At 46.8% G+C, this 20,000-nt stretch overlaps 1 protein-coding gene across 1 annotated transcript in view; it reads right to left on the minus strand.

Annotated features, from left to right (window-relative positions):
• Window positions 1-20,000, minus strand: part of LOC135821314 (uncharacterized) — a 45,928-nt gene that overhangs the window by 12,003 nt on the left and 13,925 nt on the right. The window contains exons 5-7 of the mRNA XM_065334374.1: window positions 11,938-12,237; window positions 8,659-8,757; window positions 2,630-2,977 (exon numbers count right to left, since the gene is read on the minus strand). Of these exons, the coding sequence (XP_065190446.1) occupies window positions 2,630-2,977; window positions 8,659-8,757; window positions 11,938-12,237 (747 nt within the window). The remainder of the gene's footprint in view (window positions 1-2,629; window positions 2,978-8,658; window positions 8,758-11,937; window positions 12,238-20,000) is intronic.

Here is a 20,000-nt window from a genome sequence, read left to right on the forward strand (position 1 = left end):
CATGCACACACACGGCATGCACGAACTGCGCATGCACGCACATACACACAAACTTGGTCCTGGTAAACACTGCCATTACGGTCACCTGTCCCCTTGCGGGGCCGACAACATGGAAACGACGAGCGACGGCAGAAAGCCGGCAATCTGCCAAGAGATCAGGGACCATTTCAATCGGCACGACAAGAGAGCCATCTTTGGCAGCACACACACACACACACACATACACACACACATACACACACACATACTGACATGCACACACTGTGCATGCACACACACGGTGGATGCTCATGTGTCTCAGATTCAATTATCTTTTCAAAGTTTGGTAGATTCGGAGACATGTTGGCCAGAATTTCATAGCCGAAAGTCGCCAACACCGGCTTGACGCTAGTTAACTCAGGCTTTCTGCTACCTTCCAGTTCTCTTCTCACCCCAACAACACACCAACCACCATGGTATCTTTTTGGTGTCTCTGCAGTGCAGTTGACTATGGCGGTGGGCTGGGGTGCTACTGCTGCTGCTGCTGTTGCTGCTGCGGATGATGCTGGCATGATAGACGGCTTTCTTGCCACTACTGTACCGCAAATTAAACTTGAAAACACAGCTGATGTGGTCTCCAGGTCTGGACAAAACGCACACGGAAAACAGCGCAGTATTTCTATATTAAAATTGTCACAAGTATTCATCCAGGTAGAGAATACCATGTGTATCCTGATTCCTGACCATCACATAGTTTCTTAAATCTACCATTGCATTTCTTTTTACGAGTTTCACATTTATGCACAATCAATAGGCAAGTAAAAGAGATGATACTCACCCAGGACATCCATTTTCTCATGACTTGGCAACTTGGACAGTGTCTCGAGGAGAGACGTCCAGGCCAGATTAATAGTGTCAACCTTACTCCTCTTCACCATCTTCAACAGGTCAGTTCGGCGATGCCGATCAGCATGTGCAATATCACGATAAAACATGTCAATCTTAGATAAAAGGTTACAACTTCGGGGCTGTTCAACTTCACGGCGTAGTGGATGGCCCTTGCAACAGAAGCTTCCCTGGGTCGGTACTTGACTGGAGGTTGATAAATCGAATGCTCTGTACATGCAGCATGCGTGTGTAACAAACCAAAACAAAGCGTTTCAGTGATAGAAGTATTCACTCGATAAAGCTTGGTTTTACTCACCTCTCGTCAAAGTTCCTAAAACATCACTCGTAGAATGGCTACCGATATCTCCCTGTCCAGCATGACCATGCACTGCCGACGATTCCACGACGAAGAGTTATAATACTACAAAAGGGAAGCGGAAATCTGACGAGAAGGTTTATGTATGGAGACGTCAAAACTGCTCCGCTTGCAGGAAGAACCAAAATAGATTTTGACATTTTGAAAATCCCGCGGAATTGGTGAATGTGGCACAAAAAAGATTATTTGGAAAAAATCGGCGTGCTCCAGCAGCGCGAGGCGAGCATGCATCACGCTCGCGCATCTCGTTTCCACTCCCGGTATTTGACGACTCCCTGGTGATCATGTCGTGTGGACAGTGGGAGCCAACATGGCCGCCGACATCATGTAACCCGTAGATACGGGAGGGTGAGCGGAGTTAGAAACAACATGGCTGTCCCGCGTGGTCATGTGACTAAATTCGTGCAGAAAGTGATCATGGCATGTGGACAGTGGGAGCCAACATGGCCGCCGACATCATGTGACCCGTAGATACGGGAGGGTGAGCAGAGTTAGAAACAACATGGCTGTCCCGGGTGGTCATGTGACTAAATTCGTGTAGAAAGTGATCATGGCATGTGGACAGTGAGAGCTAACATGGCCGCCGACATCATGTGACCCGTAGATGCGGGGGGTTGATGATAAATGAGTTGCAACCAACATGGCAGTCCTGTTTGGTCATGTGACAGAGGCCAAACCGCTCTACGGTGGCAACGTTTGCAGTGTGCGCCGCTTGCAGGAGTATGACGTTTGCTGTGCTTACACGGAACTCGCGCTTCCTGCCGAAAGTGACCCTCAAGTTGGCTGACTCAGGACTGCCGTCCGGAGTGCACGATGAGGGTGCTGCGCCTCCCTCTCGGCAAACCTGAGTTTGTAATACATAATAGTGTCACTAAAGGATGTTCGGAACAAAATTATACTGTCAGACCTGTAATGTTAACGAATTTGAAAGAATCATTAACATTTGAAGTCGTTACGTACAAAACGACATGTACATGTACAGTCATTTGCCGGTTTTGAGACGGAATTCGTTAGAAATTCACCTCGTTAACCCACAAAAATCCGGAGATCGTTAATGTTATAGACTGCATTTACGTGCCGTCGCTGCATGCTTCTCTCTCGCTGCTTCTTCGTACGACATTATCTCCATTCGCGCATGTCTACGGTATTCTCTCATCATGGCTGCTGGCCCTTACCTGGTTGCTCTGGGCATGCTCGGGCCATTCTCTTGTTTACCTTCGTAATGATAACTACCAACCATAATTACTCCTCGTGTTGCTTGTGACTGTCGTGTGCCACACGCATGCAGTAACTTAGTGTAAGTGACAACAGTTAACTTTTTAATTGACGTTAAAATATCTGGTCTTACAGCAATGACGATGCAGGCTGTTGGAACATGTGACTTACGTTTTACACATATCAGAGTCGACACCCCCGCAGTTTGTGGCCGCTGTACTTTACTGGGACGTCCCGATGCCCAGGCGTGATCTGGACCAATTTGGTTCTTGCTCGTGAAGGGCAATCCACCGACGGATGGCCGGCTGGTTAGTAGCCATGCCGGGCTTTTTGTGGCGGTGCTACCCAGTTCCCGGACTGCTCGGACTACCGTGGGTAGTAGGAACGGTCTTGGTAGAGTGAGGCCCACGCGTTCACACTCGAACTTAGCCTGTGCATAGGTATACACATATCTGTACGTTGGATCACCGACACGGTATGCCGGGTAGAGTTTCTGCGCTACATTCGATGCCATTTTACCTAAACACACACAGACAGAGTACTCTCATCAAGTATCTGTTCAGATCAAGAAATCTCTTTATGTATAGACCGAAATTAGTGTGTTTCGGATCCGGGGCCTACACGAAAACAGACTTGGCCAGCCTGAAATAATATTTTGGATGCTTAATAAGTCCGAGTCCGTGCTTAAGGAGGTTCGCGACGGTTAGCGCCATGTTGGATTTCCGAATTTTTTTCTGAAAAATAATGCCTTTCGGAGTGGAAAAATGGGACGCGATCATGCTCAGAAAATAGTTTGACCATGACTTCGCAGTGCTCGAGTCGGGACAAGATTTGAGGAAGAAGCTCAGCCACTAGTGGACTTGCGGATTTGTTTTGACATTGGCGGTTTTTGGATAGCTCGGTTCTCCTGCCGACGTGTCCTGGAGATGAAGACGCGGGAGAGTAATCCGTCACCCACGACGCGGCCTCTCATTCTGCGTACTGGACGATGCAAGAAGCCGAGGAGGGGACGCTTCGCAAACTCAAACGATCGATCGAGTTCCTGAAAAACGGAAAGGGCGATCTCCATCACTAACGCCACTGGATTCGACTCCCGCGAAGAGGTCGGTCAGTGCCCCTCTTCACGGTCGACGAATCGTTCATCTCAGGTATCTGGCTGTGGGATTGTCTGCGTGCCAGAATCCTGGATGTGGCAAACCTCTGGCGCTCATTGATTGCGTTGAAGAGAAGAGGTACGACCTGGGCAGCGTACTTGTCATTCCGTGTCAGCAGTGTGGGATGGAGAATTTTATAGATACAGATAGCCCTGTAACTGCTCAACACCCTGGCCCCCGTGCTTCCACAAGCAACACCAAAGCTGCTTTGGGTAAGTGCGTTTTTCAATCTCATAAGATTTACTCATGATATTTGGGAGTCATTGCCACCCTATGGCTATGGAAATGTATGAGCACACTGTATGCGCGGCGGCCGCGAGCGTGTGTGTGTTTGCATAGACCTGCATGTTTGTGCATGTGTGCACCATATGCATGTATGAACATGCACATGCATATGCACTCATGTGGACGTGCCCTCGCACACATACTATACACACGTGCATGACCGCTCCCAGGGCATGTTGGTGTTACATGTGTATGCGGGCATCTCCACTCATGCACATGAGTGTGCACATGCATGTGGGTGGGTACGCACACGTGCGTGAATGTATGTGTGTGTACGCGCGCGTGTGTTCTATTGCGTGTGAGAGCATGCATGTGTGTGTGTGTGCGTGTGTGTGTGTGTGTGTGTGTGTGTGTATGTGTGCACGGATGTGTGTGTGTCGATGGTGTGCATTTTTGTGATTGGTGAACACTCTGATCCCTAAACCGCAATACCGGAGCTCCCAAGCTACAGCCTCAGATTGATTTATAGTTCATCGTTGGGAATGAGTTCGCTGCTCATGATGCTGTTGCGGATGTTGCGGCCCTAGCTGAAATTGTCGAAGCTCGCCCTGATGCCAGTATCCTGTAGCACTCTGTCCCTTTTGCATCATCATGTTCGGCGATGGAGTTTGCAGAACATCAGCAAAAGCGGCTGGCCACCCTTCAACCGTTGGTCCAAGCAACGTGCTTCTCTAAATCAGTTGCAGTGCGGGCAGCTGCCAGTGGGTTGGTGATGAAGCACTTTGTCTTGTCCTACAAACGAAGTGGTGAGCCAGCCATTTCCAGACTGATGAAGGAGCAAGTCGGAGGTAAGAAGCGGGTGACAGTCTCAAGGAAGATTATATTAGTGGTGGCTGAACACCTAGCGAAGAACCAACAGCAGCCCAACTGTAAGGAACGCCCTGTGGCACAGTGCTTCACTTGTTTGTGCGCACCGTAAAATACCATCATTTTTGCCAGTGTGGGGACACGTTCTAGCTCGCATAGTTGAAGAACAAGAGGACTCAATGTTGTCTGATTCGTTCCAACATGTCAGCTTTCATTGTAGTTTGATATGGGGCAGTGCTAAGCGCTATCATAGCTACATGTACATGTATCACAACCAAGTGCCCACAGGAGAGTAATCATGGAGAAAAGTACCTATCGATAATGCGTGCACCCAGGGTTTTCCGGCAAATTTACTAGTTCAGCTATTCCAACCTTGTATTGTTCTGAACGCCGAGGGCTCTAGTGAGTTTATGCAACACCTATTAACAGCCAAAAATCCAATAAGTTATGACCAAAGCAGCAGCAGAGAAGTACAAGCAATATAGATACGTGAATTTACCAATTTTAGGCAAATTTTGACAGTTTTTTGGATTTTTCTCCAGAATATGCACGGTGACCCCTATTTTCGCCGCGGTAAACCTGTTCCAACCCACTTATAGAACGTGTTTGAAGTATCCACATATGGGGCAAACTCAAAAATAAGCTGCAAAAAATATTCAAAGTTTCATTTTTTGCGTCTTTTTGTTCTTCTCCAGGAAATGACGACCTGGATCCCATCATCAACCAAAGTGTACATTTTTCGGTGTTGATATCATCTTAGTCAATACCTCGAACAGTCTGTAAAATTTTATGTCATATTTTCTGTCCTAACTGATGTTATGGTCGATTTCTCATCAATTTTGGGATTTTGTGTTATTTTGTGTCATCAAGGAAAATTGTGTTTTTGGCAAGACCTATTCGGGCAATTGAAAAACTGATGTTACTAAGCGAAAATATAAGGCTGTACCTATTCAAACCTGATGTCAGATTGGGCTGATGTTGAAATTAAATTTTTGGGGCTAACTGTCCCGAACCCCCTTAATAAGCATTGTGGCTTTAGCTAGGGAGTGTCCATATTATCATCGATCTTTTACACGAAAAGAAAAAAAATTTCGTTTTGGGTGGGTGGGTGGGTTGGATAGAGTTTCGTTTTGGAAAGTATCGATAGCTACAAATCAATCCATTCTAGCTGTCAAGTCAATCTATTTTTCGTTCTCGGGAGGGACGGGAGGTGGTTGTGACCTAACTTTCTTGTTTCATGAAATTATCAATAATGCCAGATGGCCCCTTATGATCATGTAGTCTGAGGTCAATTGCTACAGGCTGTCGAAGTGCCTACAACACGCTGCCTGAAAACTCGTCGTTACACGTAGTTACAAGGCCAAGTGGTGACAAACAAAATTCGCGTCACCTGCACTTGTCGTGTTTCCAACGGTCACGGTATCACTTTGACTGGGGTGCGCTGGTGCAGATCGCGACTTCAAATTTTGTTTTACTTCAAAACGTGTCTCCTTCATCTCTCAAGTCATCGTGCAGTGTTTTCCTGCTGAGTGTTCACCAGCACCTGAGAGATAGGAGTTCTGATTTTCGCTTGCCGCTGGACAAGGAAACGAGCCCAGAGTTAGTTGGTCTCAGAACTAAAAGAAATCAGCGATCGCGGCAATAGCAGAGACACCCGGCATCATTTCTTCTTGGCCGGTGACTACATGTAAAGCCAAACGACAGTACAGGCACAGCAGTGGCTAAGCAAAAAATCAGCTGCGGCTTCTCCTTCTCTACAAAGCAAAAATTACAAACTCGGCAACAAGTAGCAGTTTATTTGAAATAAATAGTCTCGCTCGCGCACTCCTCAGTCAAAATGATGCTGTAACTGTGTTCATTGCATTCTGCTGCCACTGCCACTGGAAACACGACAAGTGCAGGTGACGCGACTTTTGTTTGTCATCAGTAACTACGTGTTGTCAAGAAGCTGTGACGTCGGACTTCGACGGCCTATTGTCGATGGAGAAAAAGCAGTGTATATGTATGTGCAGATGCATTGCTACTTTGAGTGTACTGTGACTGCCTCCCACCAACTTGTGTGTGTGTGTGTATGTGTGTGTGTGTGTGTGTGTGTGTGTGTGTGTGTGTGTGTGTGTGTGTGTGTGTGTGTGTGTGTGTGTGTGTGTGTGTGTGTGTGTGTGTGTGTGTGTGTGTGTGTGTGTGGTAGAGACATATCTGGCGACCATTTAACATGCGCTACAGGGGTCTACCCGAGTCTGGCACGCAGCAAAGAGCTGCGTGATGTGCTGGCGAAGGTGATGACTTCTGCCATCCCAGAGCCGATAGTGTGAACAATTGCTACATCTAGCCGATACAGTCAGACCTCGCTCATCCGGTCCTCTTTTATCCGTATCCCTCGCCATCAGGAAGAAAAGTCGCTGGTTACCGATTTACAGCATATGCCATGCATACATACAGTATGTGTGTTCGATTATCCGGTTCCCTCGCCTATCCGGATATTTTTTGCGGAAAATGGATGTGTGCGGTTGTACAGACGGCTCTAGTTTTGGTATCATGTACACGTGTAGTATTGGCTGGTCAGCATCCTGAGCACGTTTTTCTTCTTCCCCCCTCCCCCCCCCCCCCAGCTCCAGTATAGCTGTATTGTTCATTGCAAAGCCGTCGTCGATTGTTGTGTTCGCTGTTCAAACAGATAGATATTCAATCAAGAAGGCAGAGGACATAAGAGCCTGATCGGAGTTTTGTGTGGCACCGGGCGGCCACACAGAGACACTTTACGATTTTCTGAATATAAAAATACGGTACCCACGATGCAGAGTTCAATTTGTGCGATATCGAATTGTTTGTGATCAACCACATCAAGCAAAACGGGATCCTACTCACAAGCTTCCCGACGATTAGGCTGCCGACCTGACTGGACAAATGATCCCTGGCTTCACAAGACGCCAGAAGTCGGAAACCATGTCCTTTTCGGCGACGTCCATCTCCAAAAAGAACTCCATCTTCGTCTCAAAAGGCTTGAAATACTCCAAATTAAACCGAGCTCGTCAGTCTCACCCTTTCTCAGATCGAATCATTTTTCGCTGTAGCAGTTGCAGGGCAGATCTCCCTGCCACTACTTCAACAGGGTCTGGCTCCAAAGCATGCCTGGAACAAGCCATATCGAGGTTGCAAGCCACCCCTCTCTTCAAGAAATTCGAAAGTTCAATGGTGATAGGTACTACGAAGAGAATTTACACAACACATTTGCGTGCACAGATGCTAAATTAGTGGGTTTCGTCATTTTCTTCCCCGCTGGTCTCAAATGTACTAGGATGCGCTATTTCGCCTGACGAAAAACGTGCTGTGCGTCAGCTCGATAAATCAGCCCCATGACGGTTTTACGTTGCAGCTTCAACGCTATGCGGGTGATCAAGGCACAGTGGTCCCCTTGTAGTCCGGCAAGATTTGTGCTACAGACATTCTGCTGGATTAGGGGAGGGTGCTGGATTAACAAATCCGATCTACTGTTGCAATGCGAACGATGAGGATATTTTGGCTAATGAAAATTGCGCTGGTTTATAGAGGGTGCTGATTTATAACGTGCTGAAGTAAAGACCCTACTAAAGAGGAATGATTGTACTAGTACCGTAACAAGATTAATAGCATTACCGTTGTTTATAGAAAAGTAAAATGACCAAGGAACTACAAGCTACGCTATAATGTCCGCTAACACCACCAGTTACTGAACAACCAGCTCATGCGATAACATTGCACGACACTGACCGACGGTACTGACGTTCTACGACTACCTGGCTAACAGCTCTAGCACGTCTTGGATGCGCACTCCAACAGCCTTCCTCTTTTCTTCTCTATAAATTTATCCCTGGCTCTCCATCCGAGTCAATTGCCGCTATTTGTTAAAAAGTTGCCTACTGGCAAACGTTTTCCGGCTATTCGTCCATGAAAAGAACATGATGAGTAACGACTTACGTGCACATGTGTTCTCTCCTGACTTAGCAGGCAGACAGACGTAGTTAGCTCCATGTGTGCTGCAGTCCGTGTCTTTCCTGCATGTCTGACTGGCGTCCTCTGTAAATAGTGCACGCACAAACACCATGTGCGCACACACACACACACACACACACACACACACACACACATGAACGCACACATGCACACACACAACACACACATACACACACACACACACACACACACACACACACATGTACACACATACACATAGACACACAGTCACACATACGTACATAATTATATACATGAGCAAAAGCAAAAATCACAAGAGCCCTTGTGGAAAAACCAAAGTTTCGCATCCAATCCGTAGTTTGTCCAACACCAACATGGCAAGCAAGTTATTGACAGGGGCGTCGCACACGGTACGGTCACTACGGTATTGACCATACCACTTTTTGCCCCAGGTAACCCGTGAATCAATAAAATACACCGTCATCTGGACTCTAAATTTCCAAAATGTTCGGCTCAGCCCCCAGTCCCCCACGAGTAAATTGAACTTCAGATAGCTGACCGTACCACACTAACTAAAATACCTTCCGACACGCCTGATTAGTCCGGTGAGTCAGAATGTTCAACAGTCAACACAAGACTACTGACCAATGGGATACTGTTAGACCTCGCTTTACCGCACACATCCGTTTCCCGCAAAAGTATCCGGATAGGCGAGGGAAGCGGATAATCAAACACCGGCTTTGTTGGATGCATCCCATATGCTGTACATCTGTAACCAGCTATTCTCTTCCAGATGGTGAGGGATCCGGATAAACGAGGACCGGATAAACGAGGTCTGACTGTACTGACGTTCAACGACCCGATGTTAAAAAAGCTCCATCACGTCTCAAATGCGCTTTCCAACAGCGTTCCAACAACATGCAGGGTTCTAAGCGAGTCGAAGTGATGAGTAAGCGGCGTAAGACAGAGGGCGGCGAGCACACTCAACGCCAAAGGAAGCTAAGCATCACAGCGCAACTAAGAGTTGATTTTTACTTTTATATTTTGTGTCCCAATTGATTTACTAGCATTTAAAAGCCGTATAATATAACGAAGTGCCAACTCTAACGAGTTAACGAGGAGAGATCTGGCGTTAAAATAGAAATCGTTATACAGAAATCGATACAATACTGTTGCTATTGAGCGTTGAGAATGAGTCAGAGTCGTTACTTTTTGTTCACGTAAACCAGTCAATTTAAGGAAATCGTTATATATGCGCAGTGAATGAATAATGGCTTTTACAGTATTTGAATTTCAAAGTAGTTAACTGAATTTGAATTTGTTTGATGATAATTATGTGCACTTCATTTTTCCCGTACAAGGGGCTTTAAAACTAAGCATGCACTGACAAGAGGGAGTACAGACACTAAATCCGCTGCATAACTGTTATACAGCAGTGTCTTGCTTTAAAGCCGGTCTCATGTAGAAGCATGTTTTGAATAAAAGCCTGATTTTCAAGATACACTGTCAGTACATAAGCCTGGTTCTAGTGTTAGCATACATAGAAATACCTGGTTTGAATAGAAGCCTGGTTTTCAAGATACACTGTCGGCACATAAGCCTGGTTTTAGTGTTGACACACATAGAAATACCTGGTTTGAATAGAAGCCTGGTTTTCAAGATACACTGTCGGCACATAAGCCTGGTTCTAGTGTTGACACACATAGAAATACCTGGTTTGAATAGAAGCCTGGTTTTCAAGATACACTGTCGGCACATAAGCCTGGTTTTAGTGTTGACACACATAGAAATACCTGGTTTGAATAGAAGCCTGGTTTTCAAGATACACTGTCGGCACATAAGCCTGGTTCTAGTGTTGACACACATAGAAATACCCGGTTTGAATAGAAGCCTGATGTGAATAGAAGCCTGATGTGAATAGAAGCCTAGCTCTGACATCGGCTTCTACAGGAATACACCCAGCTTTAAAACACAACGCAACGTGTCCTTTGAGAGGCGACAGAACCTCCAACACACGAAAGGTGCTAAAATTTGTTTGACTGACCTGTTTCACCTTTTACAAGAATCAACGGAATGAGGAATAGAGTAACAAATTCATAGAAAAGAAAAAATGACCAAGGAACTGCAAGTTACGCTATAATGTCCACGAACACCACAAGCAGGTACTAAACAATCAGCTTAGTGGTGGTATTTAGTGGACACTATAGCATAACTTGTAGTTCCTTGGTCCTTTTTCTTTCCTATAAATTTATCCTTGGCTCTCCAACCGAGAGTAACAAACAAGAGAGCTTGGAAGCTCAGGGCCCTACGCTATGCTTTTTTTGCCTTGATGACCTAGACAAAAAAAAGCATAGGGATGTTATAAATTCTTCTAAAAAATTCCTTTTTTTTTTTAAAGACATAACCTGGGATTCGAACCCGCACTATCGCGCCCTGCATGCATCCCCCGATACACTTCGCATACATACTAATTCTTCCAAGTTGCTTCACATTATGATCTTGCATTTGAAAGCCCTATTTGAATATGCATTGTGGCCAGCCGTCTTTGATGGTACGGTACGGTAGGGGATAGGTACGGGACAGGTACGATCGAGGGATATACGACACCGTCTCCTGTACCGTACCATCAAACACAGCTGGCCACATACAGCTGCCTGCAATATTCAAATAGGGCTTTCAAACGCAAGATCATAGCGTGAAGCAACTTCGAAGAATGGGTATGAATGCGAAGTGTATGGGGGAATGCATGTAGGGCGATAGTGCGGGTTCGAATCCCAGGATATGCCTGAAAAAATAGGAGAATTGAAAAATGTATAACATCCCTATGCTTTTTTTGCCGTCAGATACGTGAGAGCGCCAGGCGTGACACAAACAAACAAACAAACACACAAATACCAAATTAAATTTGTGTGGACCCTGGCTAGCACCAGACGTTACTGAAGTAACGTCTTCTGCATAGCTACGGGAATAATGCAATTTATAGCCGGGCCAAAGGTATCTGCAACACAAGTGGACCCACTAAAGCCGACGGGAGCCCAAAGAGGCGTAGGCCGGGCAGGGGTAATTGAATTGTGTTCTTATTTAAAAAGAAATGTGTCATTTTAAGTCCTGGTGAGGTGAGTTGCCTATCCGCCGACAATCGAGAGTATTGCAATCGAGACAAGAGTATTGTTACGTGTAAAACGAGCTGCAGACATCATTCCAAGTCGGATTGGTACCAAAACACAACATGAACTTGCCGATGTAGGCCATTAGAAGTGAAAAGCCGTGAACTGGACTCACCTCTTTCAACGCAGATGAGAGGTGATATCTTGGCGATCGCGTGTTCGTCTCTTTCCTGGCTCCAGGTGTTGACAACTTTCTGCATGCCAGCGTCGTCGTTGGCTGTACTTTCTTGCCAGGCCTGCCCCAGTATGGTGGGGTTGATTTTCAAGAGAGTTTCAGCAGCAAGCCTAGTTTCATTGCCCGAGTACGGAAGCTGGAGGCCGGCCCTCAGGCAAGCACGCTTGGCCGATTTGAAGCTGAGCTGTTTTGTGTAGACGTGGACTACAGAGATGCGATGTTCAGGATAGTGCACTGCGTCTAAAACGAGAAGAAATACACAACACACACACACAGTCAACTTTGCTACTAACAACTGCGGATATAACGACAATTTGCGAATAACGACAAAATGTCCATGCCCAGAGCAAAGTCCATTCTACCTGTATACATTTTATAATGAGACTTCGGGTTTTCCGAAACTTTGCGAATAAGGACACTTGTCTGATGCCCGGCCGAGTGTCGTTATACGCAAAGTGGACTGTACATGGATGGTGAACTGTCCCTGATCAAGGCCTTCTCTTTCTCTCCCTTTTTCTTATCACCCCCTGTGCATAAATTCTTTGCTAAATTTATCACCTAGTTGTAATGGTCACCGCGCTTGTGATGCTATTCATTCTTAGGGGTCGTCCGTAATTTTCGAAAAATTAAAAAATCCGTCCTCAGGCAGAAAGAGGGTGGGTGGTCAAGTGCGCTGGCGGAATTTAATTTTTTGATTTTTTGTACTTTCTTTTTCTTCAGTGACTTTTATACACTTGTTGCACTGACTGTACTGTTTATTCATGTGGTGTATATACATGTACTGTATACACGTGTAGTGTAGGATCGATTGCCGCAAACACCAGTACGATGTAATTTGTAGGACATGTATGGCCGTCGGTAGACCTATAATAATAATAATAACTTTATTAGGGTGACCTTTCAAAGGCTGACCGCCTATCGTGGGGTCCGTCGCATTGAACGATGCTGGTACAAGAAAGTACAGATTGGGAGGGGAGGGACTACTTTGAACAGGGATATGTACTACGAGCTTCTAGTACATGTACTTGACACAGGTGCAGTCAGTGAACACGGCCGGAGTGAGGAGTTCTTATTTTCGAGCTGGGCATTACGAAAAATCAAAAAATTAATGAGAAAAAATGGGGGTGGGTGGGTGGGTCAGAGACAATTTTGCACGAGGACGGATTTTTTAATTTTTCGAAAATTACGGACAACCCCTTATGTTTCATTGGTTCTGGTTGCTTGCATTCCATTCGAAGAGAGTGCCCGAGAACTGGTTCATAAACTTTTCCGAGTCCTTATTGCTGATGATGGTGAAGAGTAGCTGGAGGTGTGTAGTTCTTATGTCCCTGATAAAATTTATCACCTAGTTGTACTAATGGTCACCACCCTTGGTGATGCTGACTATCCCTATGTTTCATTGGTTCTGGTTGCTTGTAATTCATTCGAAGAGAATGACCGAAAACTGGTTCATGAATTTCGGAGTCCTTGTTGATGATGATGATGATGATGATGATGATGATGGTGATGGAAAACTTGAGATTTGTAGTTTTTCTGTCCCTGATAAAATTATGTGATAGGACTAGATGGTGAGGCAATTAAATTATTGTGAAAAGAAGAAGGACAACATGTTACCGTCGGAGTAACTGTCCACCAATGTAACCAGATCTTATACAGTCAGCGAGTGCGACAAAATGGCACAAAACTGACAAAGGAGTACTGAGACATTCGGCGACCGGACACCTAGCTCCAACACTTCTCCAAGGCGCAAACCAACAACCAACTTGGAAGGCTCAGGTTCGGAAAGGTCCAAGTGCCATTTTGTCGCACTCGCTGACCGTATAAGATCTGGTTACGTTGGTGGACAGTTAGTCAGAACTCGTAACATTTTGTCCTTCTTCGTTTTACACTAATAGGTGTGCGAGATTTATGAGTGTCAGTTGTCATATTGTCAAGGAGGGAGTGTGCGAGATTTACGAGTGTGATTTTGAGTGTGATTGGACAGGACACTGCGCTGAAATAGAATGAGTGTTGTTGTGATAACATCATTTACGAGTGTGTTGTTACGATACAGTGTTTGTTGTGCGTGTTTGTCGGATACGCCGATATAATCAGTTGCATAGATAATACTTACGTTGTTGCTTGCATTCTCGCTCTCCACAGCAACTCCACTGCGTGCTGCGTTCTATGTATTCCTATTCTGTACACTGACTCTCTCTGACAGGGTTTGCTGTCACCCTGTCTCTGGGCGCAAGCACCCTCTGACAGAAACTGATTTGCTTCATCTCCACAATATTTATCTCCTTTCGATTTGAATTTCTGTTTGTTCTGCACTCTGATTTTTCCTTGTTGCACCTGCGCTTTTGTACGCGGAACTTTGCTGTCACCATCGCGTCGCCATTATTTATATCCATGGTTACGTGGTGGTATGACTCATCGATGCATCATGCGCATGATCATTCTTCTTTTCTACTCGTACACTTCGATATGCATGCACGCACACTGATGTACACGTACACGTAAGCCAATGCACGCACGCGAGCACGTTTTGCTGATGACAGCGATTTGGCGATCGTTGTTGTTGTTGTTTTCTGGTTGATTTGAGAGTGTGGTTGAAACCAATAAGTAAATACAGTCTTCTAGTTGTCTCCACGAAAAGGCCAGGAAATCGTGCCACAACAGGGGTCTGAAGACCGCGTAGTTTTTAGTTGTGGTCGATAATTTCACAATAGGACTAGGTGGTGCAAATCACAAAGCTCACGTACATGACAGATGGGCTCTGGTACAAGGTCACCCCAACACAGATGTGCGAGCTGCACCCCCGATTCGTTTCAGCAAAGCCTTTACCGTCCGGTAGTAGCCTTTGCTGGGTGGTGTGCTGCTTCCCGGCCTCAAGTTGTAGTTGGGCTGCGTTGCTAATTATCCTGTCACGTCCCAGAATAAGACAACTGCTGCCTGATAGTCCTGTGATAGCAGGATCTACGTAGTGAGCAGCTCTGTGCTGAGCTGTCACGCCCTTTTAGTAGAACATGGTTTGGCCAGTGTCTTGTCCCACGTGCTTAGCATGTAGGTTGAGCGACACGCGCTTTCCCACGTAGGTGACATGCCTTCTTGGCATGACACGTCATGTGATCCAAGGCCGGAACCTGGTCAGGTAGGTTCTCGCGTTGTACGTTTCCTGGAAGTGCTTCACTTCCTGGAAATGTGACTCCAGGCTTTGTGCAAAACCACGTCACTACGACGTTCTACAGGTTTCCACGATGCCTCGGCGCTTCGTGCAAAGAGCCAAGACTGATATGACATTGTATAACAAGAGCTAAGTGCAAGACAGGAGACGTGTGCAAGAACCAAAACCGTCACCGCGCAAGAGGTCAGAGTATCACGCAAGCAAGACCAAGAATGCAGCAGAACTTACCATAAGAAGCCGCTGAACTATGGCACGTTGGGTGAGCGGGCTCCCCAACGTGACCCTCATATACTCACATTGTACTCTGACGTGGGTGAGCGGGCTCCCCACGTCCCAATTTGGTCTTTCTTCTCTCGATGTCTTTCTTTCTCTTTCTTCTCGAATGATCACCGTACGTATATTCTGCATTTCTGCTGACTGGCTGCGCACATTCCGGTTTGGCTTGTTCTGCTATTTCCTGGAATTACCTCGCCATGATCACGCCATTATATCTCTGAAGCACCCTATAAAAGAAGCTCTCATTCTCTCTTTTACTTCAGTTCTAGTCTAGTCTAGTCTAGTCTAGTCTAGCAGTCGAGACTCGGTCTCAGCTCTCTGTCTTCGTTTACTTTGAGCTCGGATTTGATACTACTCACAACGTAAAACTAACAGTCTTTGTCTGTTGATCGTGTGGGGTTGAACTTGGACCAAGCCAGCTATATTGGTTGGCCCCTGGGTTGTGTTGGGCTTGTCGTGAGGCCACACGTCTATATTCAGTCGCCGCTCGTAGTGATTTCGGGGTCCGGTCACTCTGAGCCGGGGATGCGACATTTGGTGCTGTGACCAGGATGGTCGAAGTTCTTCTCACTCCGTAACTGCAACGACGCGATGTCCACAGCAGTCTTTCGTGAACAACCTCGTCTCTGATGGCAGGTTCTTGGCGATAGACGTGGCAGAGCAACAGCAGTGTTGGACGCTCCAACTTGGTACGAAGAAAACTTCGAGTGCGTTTCTCTTTCGGATCCAGCACTGGCTTTCGTTCCGTACCTCGTGTTCCTGTAGCGCTGCAGTGTGAGTTCGTAGTGCACGACGAGCTTGCTTTGCTGCGGACTACATGGCGGACACCAAGGTGCGGAATGTATTGCCAGTTGCATGATCGATCGAGGAGTTGTTTGCATTCATGCAGTTCTCAAGTACGAGTGCAGTGCGCGTTTGTTCAGCTTCAGATATGGAAGGGTTCGTGAACCCGTGTACCATGTGAGCCGTAAACAGGGCTTGGGTCCTCTTTACGGAGCGTTGTGAAAGTAGTCACTACCACTGGATCACGGAGTGGTGCAGTGTAGTTTTCAAGTTTCGACAAGAAACGCCACTGTTCGGACATGGTGTTTGTTGAGACCGCTTGAAACTCTTGAAGCTTCACAAGTCGTCTCTTCAACAATGAGGCCTTACTGACGTTTGCACTCAGTTTGTTCTCAGTCGCCCAATGGCGAGTGCTGTTTGAAGACCCGGTTGTTTCATGGCTGAAACGATGGAAGGCCCTGACCACGTCGCTGGTCGTGGACGAATTCAAATCTCGTTCTGCGTGTCGATGCGCCAGACGAAGATTCGTGTGACGCCCAGCTTTGGTGCTGGAGGACGCAGTTTTATCTGCGAATGTTCTTGACGATCATGTCAGTCGCGAGGATGGGAGTTCTGACCTTGTTGTCGATCTTCAGTCTCCAGACGTTCTGTTTGTGAAGAAAAAAAAGTGTGTGGAGAGGATGGCCGAACAGTACATGACCTACTAGTATGTGCTGGAGTGTATACTCGTTACTCGCCGCGGTCCTTGTGCTTGGTGAAAGTTGACCAGTTTCCTGCAGAAGGAACTGTGTCCTGTGAAAGTGTGATGTTGATGGGTGCCTTTGCATCCTCAACAAATGACTGAACTGTGCACCGGTTCGGGTTGTGTACGGCTCAGAGGAGTCAGTTGGTCTCTGTGGATGAGGCGCCCGGATCGGTCAGTTGTAGCCAATTTCGGTTGGTGGTGATGAGCTTGCGTAGTGAGCAACGCGTTACGGAGAAGGGGACGGTGGTGACCATACAGGCCAGGATGGGATTCCTGGGGCCGAAGAAGTATGGTCTGCGCTTCATATAGGACGAGGTCCTAGAACTGAAGTGGAAAGGCTGTGGTGGGAGAGGATGATTTGGATCTGGATCCCTCGAGCACAGTGTTGGCTGATCAGGGGACGCCCTGTGTCGAGGAGCCTGGTAGGCGAGACTCATCTGGGGATGATGAGTTGTTGCGAGTGAGGTCCCAATTTGCTCGTTACCGGATGGATTTTACTACGAGCTCTTTACCGATCTGGTTTCACAACTGTGTAGCACCATCGGATTGAGTGAATGCTTTATGTGCCTGGCACCTGGCGAGGAATTGTATTTTCTCGTGAGCAGTCAGTGATATTGTTCAGTCGTATGAGCCCGATACGAGTGATATGCTGTATTCGGCTGATGACAATGGTGTTCGCACCAAAACCTGTGGTGGATTGGACTTGCATCCTGCATCTCTAGTTGACTTACCTATTGTATTCGTCGCGGAGCCTGGTGGATGACACTGGCAACGTCGCGGTATCTCACCGACTACCATATCGGTCGAGGATAGTCACGGGGACGTGATTCTTCAACGGCGGGGGAAATGTCACGTCCCAGAATAAGACAACTGCTGCCTGATAGTCCTGTGATAGCAGGATCTACGTAGTGAGCAGCTCTGTGCTGAGCTGTCACGCCCTTTTAGTAGAACATGGTTTGGCCAGTGTCTTGTCCCACGTGCTTAGCATGTAGGTTGAGCGACACGCGCTTTCCCACGTAGGTGACATGCCTTCTTGGTAGTGTTGAAACGAGCGTATCTATAACAAACGAGCGATCAGTTCCACTAACGAGCAAGCTATCGAGCGAGCTAACGAGTTTCATTGATGTGGCAAATATGATTATTTTTTTGAATAATTTTTTTTCTAAGTTCGATTTTTTTCAGCTGGTTCAAATTATCACCGCCGGCTTTTGGGTTTGCTGCTGCTTCACTTCGGACTGCTGTTTGGTGTCGAGATGTCTTTTCAGCGCCGTCGTCGATTAGCCTTTGTAATAATAGACCGTTTTGCAAAGATTGCAAGTAGCCCTGGTCTTCGCTGCATCGCGGGAGAAAACTTCCAAACGACTGAGCGTAACTTTCACTCGAATGGAGAGGTGACCGAAGCATATCCTGCGACAGGTCAGCAGATGCGGAACAAGACATCAGTAGAGTCCACCAAAGCTGCAACGACAACTGAAACAACTCAAGTGTCGTGCAGGCATACAGTCACCTGTAACTGCGAGTGATTTTCACTTTGCGCGGGACTGGACTCTCGATCGACCAGGGAGTCGTAAAATATTTTACGACTCCCCGGTCGACATGTACTGCCATGTGTACGGAGTACGGTGTACGGTGTTCGTTAGTGCAAACGAGCTGGCCGCACAAACGAGCCCAGTTTCTGGCGAGCGAGCTAACGAGTATCCGGTGAGATCGTTTCAACACTACTTCTTGGCATGACACGTCATGTGATCCAAGGCCGGAACCTGGTCAGGTAGGTTCTCGCGTTGTACGTTTCCTGGAAGTGCTTCACTTCCTGGAAATGTGACTCCAGGCTTTGTGCAAAACCACGTCACTACGACGTTCTACAGGTTTCCACGATGCCTCGGCGCTTCGTGCAAAGAGCCAAGACTGATATGACATTGTATAACAAGAGCTAAGTGCAAGACAGGAGACGTGTGCAAGAACCAAAACCGTCACCGCGCAAGAGGTCAGAGTATCACGCAAGCAAGACCAAGAATGCAGCAGAACTTACCATAAGAAGCCGCTGAACTATGGCACGTTGGGTGAGCGGGCTCCCCAACGTGACCCTCATATACTCACATTGTACTCTGACGTGGGTGAGCGGGCTCCCCACGTCCCAATTTGGTCTTTCTTCTCTCGATGTCTTTCTTTCTCTTTCTTCTCGAATGATCACCGTACGTATATTCTGCATTTCTGCTGACTGGCTGCGCACATTCCGGTTTGACTTGTTCTGCTATTTCCTGGAATTACCTCGCCATGATCACGCCATTATATCTCTGAAGCACCCTATAAAAGAAGCTCTCATTCTCTCTTTTACTTCAGTTCTAGTCTAGTCTAGTCTAGTCTAGTCTAGCAGTCGAGACTCGGTCTCAGCTCTCTGTCTTCGTTTACTTTGAGCTCGGATTTGATACTACTCACAACGTAAAACTAACAGTCTTTGTCTGTTGATCGTGTGGGGTTGAACTTGGACCAAGCCAGCTATATTGGTTGGCCCCTGGGTTGTGTTGGGCTTGTCGTGAGGCCACACGTCTATATTCAGTCGCCGCTCGTAGTGATTTCGGGGTCCGGTCACTCTGAGCCGGGGATGCGACAATCCTGTTGGTCTCCTTCGTCATACAGTAGCAGGCGACGTTCCTTGATGCCCTGGGACTTTGCTAGTCCCTTGTTTTGCGTTGCTCTCCCCTCCCCTCTCCGGTCTTTCCTTGACCACAACCATTACAAGTTGGAAGGCTGTTAGTTTGCGCATCGGAGATGTGCTGGGGGCTGGAGGTGGTTAAATGCTTCAGTGCTCTGTTACTTTGTTGCTTATTTGTCGCCCGTTCTCCTGACAGTATGCTAGCTAGTTATAACGGTGGACAGTTACTGCACATTTATTTGTTTATTATTATTTTTTACTATTATTCACGATGATCTCAGGAGGAGCGAGACAGCCGTCTGGAGGGTCATTGTCAAATCAATCTATATACCGGAATTGTCCTCGCTGTGGTGATGGTGATGTGAGTGCAGAGTTTGGAT

Source organism: Sycon ciliatum, chromosome 7 (genome assembly GCF_964019385.1).
Source record: "Sycon ciliatum chromosome 7, ocSycCili1.1, whole genome shotgun sequence".
NCBI classification, from domain to species: domain Eukaryota; kingdom Metazoa; phylum Porifera; class Calcarea; order Leucosolenida; family Sycettidae; genus Sycon; species Sycon ciliatum.